This window comes from Acanthaster planci, linkage group LG10 (assembly GCF_054643075.1).
Source record: "Acanthaster planci isolate LZ-2023a linkage group LG10, COTS_SCS, whole genome shotgun sequence".
In the NCBI taxonomy this organism is placed as follows: Eukaryota; Metazoa; Echinodermata; class Asteroidea; order Valvatida; family Acanthasteridae; genus Acanthaster; species Acanthaster planci.
This window is the reverse complement of record NC_141786.1, coordinates 10,040,526-10,052,759: the sequence shown is the minus strand read 5'-3', so window position 1 is coordinate 10,052,759 and position 12,234 is coordinate 10,040,526. Positions and strand designations below refer to the sequence as shown.

The 12,234-nt window shown below is 40.2% G+C and overlaps 1 protein-coding gene across 4 annotated transcripts in view; it reads right to left on the bottom strand.

Annotated features, from left to right (window-relative positions):
• The window catches only part of polr2h (RNA polymerase II subunit H), a 56,020-nt gene that overhangs the window by 26,987 nt on the left and 16,799 nt on the right, over nt 1-12,234 (bottom strand). For 2 of the 4 annotated variants that reach the window (XM_022243512.2, XM_022243514.2), the window contains exon 2: nt 1,021-1,104. The exons of 1 other annotated variant lie outside the window; for it this stretch is intronic. In XM_022243512.2, coding sequence (XP_022099204.1) covers nt 1,021-1,104 — 84 coding nt within the window. Of the gene's footprint in view, nt 1-1,020; nt 1,105-10,256; nt 10,396-12,234 lie in introns of those variants that run through there. One more of the 4 variants, XM_022243513.2, reaches the window with a different exon arrangement.

The window sequence follows — 12,234 nt, the reverse complement described above, 5'->3', positions numbered from 1 at the left end:
TCACTCAAACTCCAACGGGCTCATTCTGTTGGAGTTTATCAGGTTTGGTACACTAACCTGCATGTACAAGTACATAGACAAGTACATGAACCTGTTGGATTTTGTAAGGTTCAGTATGCTTTCTAGTGCAGGAGCCTAGGGGGTTAGGGTTACTGGCAAAAGAGCTGCTCACGAGCAACCAAGATTACAATATTTACATGTACATGTAGGCTGACAGCCAAGTTTTCTTGAGGAGCATGTGCATGTATGTTCTTGGTGCTCAAGCATTCGTTCTTTGTGACTTCGTGATCCCAGAAGCTCTGGGCAGGTGAAAGTACAATATCAATATTGTCACCATTTTCATGAAGAGACAAATTGGCACCATATTTTTCAAATTTCTGTTTTGGGGCAAAATCAACTGGGCTATGCGATACCTATAACTTGGTGTAATAATTTCTTACCAAATTTACTGAAATCAGCCAAATTATGGTAATCTCTGTGGACCAAAATTCAACTACACCGCATTTTTCTTTCCATGAAGAGACAGACTTGTCTTCCACAGACATAACGTTCCCCAAAAATGTGGGCAAAACCACGGGTAAATCTTATTTTGCAGTTTTCAGGAAGAGACAAATTTGACTCCAGAAATGTACTACGCGTGCCCTTTTCACAAAGAGACAAAAAGTCGCCAAATTTTAGCATTTTCACGAAAAGGCAAATGTACAGGTATTTATTTCCAAAATAAACAATTTGAATTGACTTCTGTAAACAGGACCTGTTACTTTGTAGCTTTGTCTCATTTAAGCTCCCCTCTTTCATGGAGCTGCATTGGTTAAGTTAAGTGTTTGAAAAAGAGACCAACTTCAAATATGATTTTCTTGAAACCCACACGTCTTACTCTCCAGCGAGACTCCGGTGAGACCAGTGTCTCTTCGTGAAACTTGTGATAATATGTAAAACCACAATGCAGTATGTTGGGTGAAGGAGAGGAAGGAATGAGGAGAATCATATTCCACAAACATACATGTACAGTGTACATACCAAGGTCCACTGGATATAATTGGGTGTTCACATCCAGAATGAGATCCATCTTGAAGCTTTCACTCTCACAGTGGAGACGTGAAACTGCAAGCAAACAAACACAGAAATGAAAAAATACTAAAAGTAAATATCAGAGACTCGTTTCTGCAAGGGAGAAATTCAACACAGGAATATGAAATAAACTCCGTTCATCTGACTGTCACATTCTTTCCGGTTCTCTTGGGAGAAATTTTCTAGTTTTTCAGCCCATGCATACGTACAATGTAATTCTCATTAATGTTGCCAACAGATAAAAAATATTACACGCACAGATTTTTCAAAGATGTCAAAACTAATTTGTGACTTCTTAAAATCATCTCTCCCCAGCTTTTAAAAGCAGCAAACTTAACTATTGCTGCATGCGATGAAGAGAAATCCAGAAAATACCCAGCAGAAGGGTTGTCCAACTAATACTGCAGATTTTCAGGCCTTTCGATAGTAAACAAGATGCGACTTTTTTCCCAAAAGGTGAAATGAATAATGATTATACTGTAAGCCCTAGTACACATAGTTTCATTGAACCAAATGCAAAAAAAACAGCAGCACAGCCTGCATGACTAAGCCCCTAACATTCAGTACAAGATACAAAATTCATGGAGTCCAGGAAAAATCCTGCTCAAGAAAGAATTTGGTCTGGACCCAAACGGGACTACATGTGCGGTATGATACTCCATGAGGGCATGCCCGGAGCAAGCATCAGGCCCACGACCCCCTTACAGGTATAATAGCTTTGGAGGGTTACACAATCTGCTCTACGTGGGAGTGGTAATCATGGAACATTGGTTTAATACAGCATCTGCATTTTTCTAAGAAAGTGGCAGATCCTGCATTTACAAAAACGGGATGGGGGATGACATCCGGAACAGAGGTAAAAGTAAAAAACAGCAAGTCATAAACGACAATTTCTGGAGTCTTTAATGTCATGTTGTAGAGCAAAGTTTCTTGGCATTATGAACTGAAAGACTGCCATGGTAACTACAACATGTACAGACTGACAAGGATGATGCAGCCTGTACATTTATCATTATTCCGTTACCACATCTCAAGCAGCCCGTTAAAAATAATCATTGCAAGTCCTGGATTTCCACGACTTTTTTCTCTCTGACAACGGAATTCCCAGACACCGTATTCCCTCCCCCCCGATTTTCCATTGCTTTTCAGGACAACTTTTCACTGAAATTTTAAATGACTGTGGAAATCCCGCAAAGTACACAAGCAGGGCATTACATGTATTTCTTTTCTCCTTTTAGCAAAACTCTTCTGTCTTTGCAGTTACTACATGCCGGTGTACATGTAACAACCAGTTAGAAGCACAATCAAAACGGGGAAACAAGTTTCCCCTTCCAAGTATTGTATAACTCAACAAGTGGAAGGGGATGGGGCACCGGGGCCCAATTTCATGGCGCTGCTTACCGCAGAATTCTGCGTTTACAATCTCAATTCCGTGCTGGCCGCGCAAGCAGGAAAAGTCTGCGCTAACCCTTTAAGCACAGAATCCTTAGTTACGGGATGTATGCATGCGCACAAGCCAAAATTCCTCGCTAACCTGTGAAATACGTTCGCCTTAAGCACTGAACTTTCTGCTACGGTAACCGCCAATTTTTCGCTTGCGGTAAGCCGTGCCGTGAAATTGGGCCCAGATGCAACCTCCTCTAGTTTCACTAACGTGGAAGTGGTACCTGTACATGGACATACAACTGTCTTAAGGGACAGTAATACTCCAGCAATCTGCCTACACCTGTGCAACTATCTGAGTGTCACTTAGTAAATTGACCGAGATGACGGTGTGTTTATTGCAACAAGAAGGGGACTGTCTTTGTGAACCCTGCATGCTGAGTTTGGGACACTCTATTTTGTCAATCCAAATATGCACACAAAAATCAAATACATGTACCTCGAGCAACAACTTGGGTGTCCTACATGTACTTTTCAATTCACGAAAAGTAACACCCCCGGTCTAAATTTGAACCGGGCCTGAGATAAATCTAGAGATCATTTTAAGGCCTGCTATTGTTGAATGGGCAAAAACAATGTACAGGATATGAAGCTGATCCAGAGGACAGACGTTCTCAAATGATTGAATGACGCAACCTTATCAAGCTGATCCCAAGCTGTGATGTAAAGCATTAGCATAGCACGTCAGCTGTTGGTATTGTTTAAAAATAGTGCAACACTACGCCCCAGAGGAAATCAACATGACTACCATGACTGGATTGATTTCGTCCCTCCTTGAGGGACGAAATCAACGAATAAGAAACAACAGCAATCTAGGGTGTTGAACATTACCCTGCACGTTGTACAAGTCGGCAGAAGTACGATGGTCATTTCAAGCTTGCAAAACTTTCTCTCAGGACATTTTTCATTATACCAGTACCTGCTGGGGGGAGGGGGCAATTGACAAGTCCCGTCAGAAGACCCCGTGTACATACATGAACATGTATGTGTATTGCACGTTGCAATCGACAGTTAAGGTGGGAATGGGGAAATTCTCTTCACACTTCTTCTCTTCCTAGGGAATTTTTTATTTAGCAAAATGTGAACAATTTTCCAAAAGTGGAGAAAGATTTTTCGCAGATTTTCCCACAGGGATCAGATTATCACAAATTTGCCCACAAGTTGAGAAAGAATTGTCATAGTTTTTCACAAGTGGGAAAAGATTTTCACTCATTTTGACACAATAGGGAAAAGAAATTTCACAGATTTTGGCAAAGTGGGAAACATCCTCATAGATTTTTCCACAAATGGGAAAACATTTTCACGCAAGTGGGAAATTATTTTCACGCCTTGAGAACATGAACGTCATGGAATTCTTTCCAATTCACACTTACATGTACATGTAGCTTTCAACAGCAATGTACTTTTATGTAAACTTGTAGCAGGGTCAACAATGAAAGAGGAATAGAGGAACAGGCTTGTGATGGGCTTGCACAGGCTTGTGATGGGCTTGCACAGGCTTGTGGTGGACTTAGCTTCCGAACAATCGTAAGTGCTGAACCTCCCCCCCCCCTTACTGACAGAAATTTCTTGATTTTTCCTTCAAGGCCAATGCGGACACCTGTAATCAAATCCTGGCAAAAATGCAGCGCCACTACTGAATGTTACTGAGGTTCACTTTCAGTGAAACCCACAAGAAACGGAAGAGTCAGGCGATGTCCACGTCATCAGATGACTCGACAGAAAACAGACATGTACCAATGTGGGTGTAGATGTACATGTTTATGGACCATAAATGACACACCTCTTCCTACAGACTTGTCGGACTGTACAAGTGATCAGAGCTGAAACCAGCCCAAACTGCTACTGGTGGGTTCCAGCTGTTCCTTGCAGTTATCACCAAATGTCAAAAAGTACAAACTTAAAATGTAATCCCAAGCTACATGTACTGGCAGAGAATACAGTCGAATTTAGCACTGTATTAACACCCAGAATCAGTGGCTGCAAACGTGTACATTCATATAATACTGACATGATTTTCAAGAGAAACCTGTAATATAAAGGAGAGCTCTGAAAATTACAACCTCAGAAAAACAAAACAGTACCCCCAAACAAATACACAAATACATGCGGTATGAGCAGTTTCATATTATTTGAACAGCTGCAATAAAATATGGTCGGTTCATTTCAAGTTTAGGAGGTCTGGCAAATGTTATTTCCCCTCTGAAATTCAAGCGCTGAACACTGCCTGAATTTAGGCCTGAAACGAAAACCTGCTTTGGGCATTAATTGCACGCTTGCAGGTTCCAGAAAAATGACAGGAATTGGGCTCTCAATTGTCCAACATGCCCGCGTGTGCCAGAGGTACATGTACATAAAAGGATGGGACTTTGAGGAAATGGTCAGGAAGGATTTTCTTCCAATCTGGTTTCTGCAGCTGCCGGCCCAGCACAGAAACCACAACTCCAAGGCTGGAGGGCCCTGTAAAGTCCCTGGCTGCTGAAGGGAGGGGGGGTAGGCAGAGGGAAAGAGGAAGTAGCCAGGATGATTCGTTATCTCTTTATTTCAGGCCTGAAGTACCAGGGCCAGTGTTTCCATTCAAAATATACTGCAATGGGACTCCACCTCCCACGCCACAGGAAAACGTGCAGTGTGTTGGGCCTCAATGTCCTGCATATACGTTATTTAAAAATGGAATCACATGCGCGTGTATTATAACATCCTTCCAACATTTTAAGCATGAAGTCAAGTCATCCATAGCAATGATACGTGTAACATTGACCAGGGTTACATTCATTAAAACTTAAGCAAACAACAACCTCCAGTGCTCCAGCTCAAGTTTTGAGTTAAGTCAGTTGCATGTAATTTAGCAGGACAGAATACAACATCCCCTTTGTAGGATACCGATGAAAGTGCTGGTATCTGGGCAACTGTAGTGTGGAATAGTGTTGAATCAACTGTGTATATTCAAAATTCCAGTGAAAGCCACAAAACTGAACATGGATGATGACAATGATCACAGTGTACGGCTGTTAAATTAATTACTCCAGTACATGTGTAACAACGATCTAAAAGTTGAATAGAAGGGAATTTGTTTCTTTTCACTTTCACCCCAAAGTGAAAACGCAACCTTCAAGATCCCACGAGTAGTTCAAATGGATCCAGGTGCCATTCGCTGGGGTCATGCCATTCTACCATGCAGGGGGGGGGGAACTATAAATTGTGGGGGTGAGGGAGGGTTGCAAAACCATTCACCCCCGCTTAGGTCATCAGGTACCAAGGCAAGACAACCATGTGTCTGAAACAGCAAACTCTACAGAGGCTTTGAGTGGTAGCCATCTTGCAGGGCAATTGTTTCATTCCACAAGGAATCCTCCACTGTGCATACCCAGTGGAACAAAAGCACTGGCCTGCAAGATGGCAGCCATGCAAACCCTCTATAAGCTTTCTGAGTTTCTTGATTTGTCCTTCACCCCCATAAATGTACATGTAGTCCCTTAAACACTTCAAGAGCTGCGCTTGCAAATGGGGACTTGAAATGTTCATGTACCAGAATAATTATAATGATAATCACTTCCATTACATTACAAATGCCAATACTACCAACTCTTTTAAGACTGACCTTAAATGACAGGCACTGGAAAGAAATGGGTTTTATAAAGGTCATGGCCTAATTACTCCCATCAAACTGTAAGTGTGCACTAGAGCAGACATCTTCACTACCAACTTGTAAATCATCTTTTAGAATCTAATCTCCTCTTTTGTGCCTAATAGGATTACATGCAAGGCTTCACTGAACCAGCCATAACATCTCCTTCACAGCCCATTGATAAAGTATTCACACCTCATTAACGGATGACCACTCAGCAGCATGCAGGCTTTTGTCTGGCTGCTCCTGTTGTGTCAACCTCAATGGCTTGGATAATAGTTGTGTTTAATAATCCAGGACAGAGGCTGATTCAGCCTGATTTTACTCAGCTCACATGCACACTGTTTCAAGTCATACTATGTAACCAGGTACAAACCAACTCACAATATTAGTCATGTTTACTACTCACATGTACAAACAAAATGTAGTACATGTAACGTAAACACCCAAGTGCATCATCAAGAAAACGGAATCTTAAACTTTTTCCTGATGTGAAACTCTTTATTTCCAAGGGATTAAACTGGGGACTGGTCGCTTTTTTCTCAGAATGAAAACTAAATTTAAAATGAAGAAGTTTGAAAACCACTGGTTTGAAAACCACTCACTGTAAAAACTCGATTGAAATCTTGATCCATTTGAGCGAGCAGACTTCACTCGTCCCTGACTTCCAGTCAGTGGGAGTGAATTTTCATTTCAACAGATCCATTATTTCACTTTGGAATTTCGAGAAAAACCATCTTTCTTTTTCATGTCACCCCTACATGAGTTTGTACAGAACTGCCTTATGTACACAACTGCTCCTACAGTTTTGGACAGGAACTTTTTTTAACACTGGGGTACTGAAAACTGGTAACGTTTTTAATTGGTCTGACATGTAAAATGAGAATACACTCGAAATGTTCAGGCTCATCATTGATAAAACTAATAAGGTTCAAAAGAGGAACGAACAAATTTGTTTTTTGGAGGTTATGAAAAAACCTGAGGGAACTTCATGGAGTTTATACCTAGTTTCGACGAAGAAATGATAAAAACTTTGTTGAAAGGGTACGCGGACAAGCAGTTTACTTTAAACATTCAAACCAAACAGCCATCATAAGCCTTGATTATCCTCACCAAGAGGTTTAAAATAACTACCGTTTATGTAAAAGTACAACCGCTAAGCAACTTTTTGAGAAATAAACCGAAAGTATATTGCAAGCTACATGTATTCCAAATTTTTTTGGTACATACATGTAAACTGAAGGCTCGTGCATGAAGTTACACTAGGTTTCATGAAATTTGTAGCTGGGGTGTTGAGCAAACACGTGCGGACATGCCAACTGATCTGCTAAATGCTTCAATATGCCTGGTGATCCAGCGCAGTGAACATCTACATCTTTGCAATATGGACCCCAAACTGAATCTTTTCACATCAATGAATGCTGGGCCTATAAACACTAGTCTCATTTCTGAAGTCAATAAGCCTGAATTCCACCAAAATTCAAAGAGTCAATTCTGATGTTACCTAGAAAACAACCACAGTACAATGTACCAGCATCCAACATATTTCCAATTCTATCCCTGCCCAACCAACCAAGAATGCATATTGTCAAACTCAATGACCATAGTTTTGATAGGTATTCTAAAAATTTCATTCAGATCTGGGATGAAAGCAGGCAAATACCAGCACCTACTGCGTTCTGATCGAGTTGGAAATCTTTTCTTACTCTCTGCATTTCGAACTAAGGTTGCCATTTTTCCAACAACGGTAACGTTTTTTCTAACATCACATTTGGACATCCCTACGATTATAAACACATTGTTGTTTTTTTTTATTAAGCGATTTCACATATTTTGGTCTGTCACACAACTTTAAGTACCTTAGCTGCATCTAGGGCATACAGGATATGTAAAAAAAAGAACAAAAATAAAAACTGAAAATCAGAAAACAATATATTTACGTACATAACCCCCCCTCCAAAAAAAACCCACGCCCCACATCATCCAACAGCTACATGTACATGTACCAGTAGTATGGGTCCAAGGCATGGTTAAGTGTTGAATAAGCCATTTGAGAGTTAAATTTGAATCAAATCTGGTACACTGAGTTCTTTCAGTTCATGTGAGCACAACAACTTGAATTCTACATACTAAAACCACTGTTGCTATACCTCGTGATTCGAGGCAAGCTTTTGCTTAGTTACATAAGAGACGCCTTGCGACAATACACTGTTCTCAATGGATAAGAACGGCACCAAGGAACCAGTCTGTTTCAGAGATGGTGGTCGCTGTGCAATACATGTAGCTTGCCCTGAGGCATAGCAACCGTGTCTTTAGTCTGGGGAGTTCAAATTGTTACGTTTATGTGCAATCAGATAACACAGTGTACCAGATTTTATTTATATTTGCTGTTTGACTTTTCATATCAACCCAGATAGAGTGCCCTCTTTTTCATTCGATATTCATGAGTCCCTCCACGGAATGGTGATGCTCAAGGATTTTTCTCATCTTGTATCAAGGTTTTTGGAAAAAAAAAATCTATCATACAATATGATGTTAAAAAAAAATTACGTCCGAGACATAAAATATGATTCATGATGAAAATCTAATGCTCAGAGTTGTTAATATTAATTTAATTCCCAGCGGGATATCTCCAAAATAAGTGGCAAAATGAACATCGCGCATGGAATTTTCAAACACAACATGTGACAGCATTTTCAGCATTCTCGAACATCATGCATGTTTTGTCAAAATTCTCAACCGTCATCAAAATTCCGTCAAACACGACGTTTGCAACAAACATTGTACCCATTATAAATTTTTGATGCAGCCAAACTTAAAGATTATTTTCAGTGGTTGAAAGGTGTCAATGTTTGTGCTCTTTTTGTCATGGCTTATATTCTTTTAGAATTACATTTCTTAGGCAATGTAAAATGCATCAGTCAAAAAAATACTGAATTCTCCTTGTTGTCGAGAAAGGTTTGAAATCAAGTCCTCTGGTGCAAATACTTTGACGTAAAACTTTAAATGAATTCAACTCCATTTGATGTGCACTGGTAGGCAACCAAATGTCTACCACATGCACAGTATGTCTAATTATCCCCGAATAATCACTTTTATATTCTGACAGTGCTAATTTGTATTTTACAAGTACACGATCCAAGTCACTCTTTTAGAAGTTTTGAAAAATGACATGCGCAGTTGCATTTTGGTCCATTTTATGAAGAAGACTTGTCTTATTCCTTTCTAATACTCACCACTACCAACAAAAAAAGAAATTGGCAGTGGTTTCTTCAGCAGCTTTGGCCCAATCTGGAAAACCACATTTACACAACATGAGACACGATATTGTAAACAAATCCAAGTGTTGATCAAATACACATACACGGTCAGGACAAAAGTGCCATTACATGTAGTGTAGGAATCAGGAAGTTTATGGTGCATTAAATCCCAGCAGGACAAGGGTTAAGGCACTTTTCAACCACTGTTTCTTCCTCAACAAATTCCAGCAGACATCTGGAAATATACATGTAAAGCACTTCCTGAAATATATCTGGTATAAAATGCAACTGGGATCCTATCAAAATCATTGAGGCCGTCTTCTCCTGGTTTTACTTGACACCTGCGAGAGCCCACAGAACTCTTCTTTTCTGTATCAATACGTCTGCCATTCAGATGAAACTAGACATGATGTGGGCTAAGAATGATGGGAGTGGCTTTTGATATCTTGATCGTGCAAGTTGCTTTCAAACTCAGAATTGGCTTTTGGCCAGTTGCCGTTCCCGTTGAGGATGGGTCACATGCGTGGACCGGTACAAACCGTATTCTCTGACATAGATGTACATATATTTTTTTTTTAATATAAAGTGTGGATTTCAGTCATCCGAAACATTTCTAATATCATTAACGGTGCATGTACAATGTACCACTCCTTTTTAGAGCAAACCCTGAACACAAACATCTAGAAAGCTGCAACACTTGCTCAAAAACACATACACACAAAAGACCTCTTGTCTCTTATCTTAAATAGATGTACCATAGTTATTTTAAATACATGTACATGTACCTGTACCCTTTATGCCTTGGTGCTGGAAGTACTATACGGACAGTACATGTGCTTAGTATGCACACTTACCTATAGATGAATCTAAATGATGAACACACAAGGCAGCAATTTGTTTGTCGCCGCTCACATACTGCATACCGTCACTCCTGCATCATCAGTTTTTCCAGTTGCCTTTATTTTTATCAGGTGACTCATAAACATCAAGGGTTGATGATTCATATGGTGGTCAAGCAAGTTCTGTTTTTTTTTTTCTTTATTTCTTTTTTGTACATCTAAAACAGGCCTGGATGGTTTATCCTCCCTCAACACCGAGGGCGCTTGCCTGGGCGTATCCCGACTGAATACAAAAACTAGTCCGTCACTTTCAACGGCGAAATTAAGATCGGTACTTAATGTGGCATTTAAAGGAAGCACGCAGGGTGCAGTCCACTGAATTCAAGTGACAATTTCTGGCCGGCTCGTTATCATGAAAAGTGCCCCCCACAGTTTCTTTCGCAAAATGGGGAGACTGCACCAAGTTTTGCCAGGATCAATTCCCTACATGTAGTTCCTTGGGTTTCTATCTGAGAGCCAAGTGGATAAAAAATATGGTTTAGAAATGGTCCTTCAAAGCCTGAGCGTGTAAAAGGATGCCACTTGAAATATGGCTGCATGAAGGCTTCAGAAATATCACTTTTCGGGTGGGGGGGGATGATTTGTTTTGTGTGAATGACTGAAAATGCAGTTGGTTAACGCACAAAAACTTGAAAAAAACAAATCGAAAGATTATAAGGGCAAGACAACAACAAATTTTGTTTGAGAGACCCTAGCAATGTTGGCTTAACGTATTTTATTGAGCCCTAAAATTTTTTTATTTTACCCTCTATTCAACGGGGCTTGAATTGGTTGACTCTACCGATGTACTCAAGCTCAACTTGTCTTTGTGAATAATACTATGAGTCCCATTAATACAAACAAGATCTAAATGTAATACTCGTTTTGTTTTTTTTGTAAGGGAAAAGAAGCCAGTACTTTTCATATGGGCAAGAGTTACAGTTGGGTTTGACATCAAACAGAAATGGCTTATTCAGGAGAGAAATTTTCAATACGGGGCGTTTGAACCTTTTGTTCCAACATCAACAGGTTGGCCGAAATCTGGTTTCTACCCTGTCCCTTCACACACAGAATTTGACCTCCCTTTCCTAATAAATATAGTTCCACTTCTTATCGCATTGCAACTGGAAACAGGGAAATGTAGATACATGCAAATGTAGGAACAAGGCAATGATTTGATACAATTTTTATTTTCTACACTGATTTGGTTAGCAAAGTGCTAACTGGTTACATACATGTATAGGCCTATAAAGGAGGTCAGGTGACTTAGTTTTAAATGAAATGGACATTAAAGGGTGCCACAGCTGCCGGTTGGTAAACTTAAGCACCACAGGAGCATGCTGTTTGTCTCTCTTTATTTCCAGTTGCACATTTTCCAAAAACACTTCTTCCACAAAAAAAAAAAATGAAGGGCCACTCTCCCAAAGTAGGGTGGGCTTGGAAACAAGAAGAATAACGTGTCTTAACTATCTGACAGCTTTAGCTGGCAAGTACCATGCAGACATGTACCAGGGGTGAGGCTGGAAGAAACTGAAATATCCACAGAGCAATCTCCAGAGGATTGGAGGGCCCCACAGCAGCATGGGGTCTATGGTATAAATTTTCTTTTGCCCAATTAAAGGCCACCCTTAAAATACCCACTTACACCTGTGGTGGAATGATTTCAAAGGGGGGGGGGCAGTTGTTAGACCCTCGGGCATCAACCATTAATACATGTAGGTTGATCCATTATACCCCACCCAATGATAGGACCTGAAAAAAAGTGAGGGGGAGGCATCCCTGACCCCTCCCCCTTACGCTGTCAGTGCCCTTTACGCATATGTACATTTTGTGTGTATCATATCAACCATATGGTGTAAAAAAACACCTTAATAGTAAACTCAGGTTTTTCCAGATTTTTAATGAGATTATTTGAAAATCCTGAAAAAAATTGGGAAAAAACCTGGTGAATAAA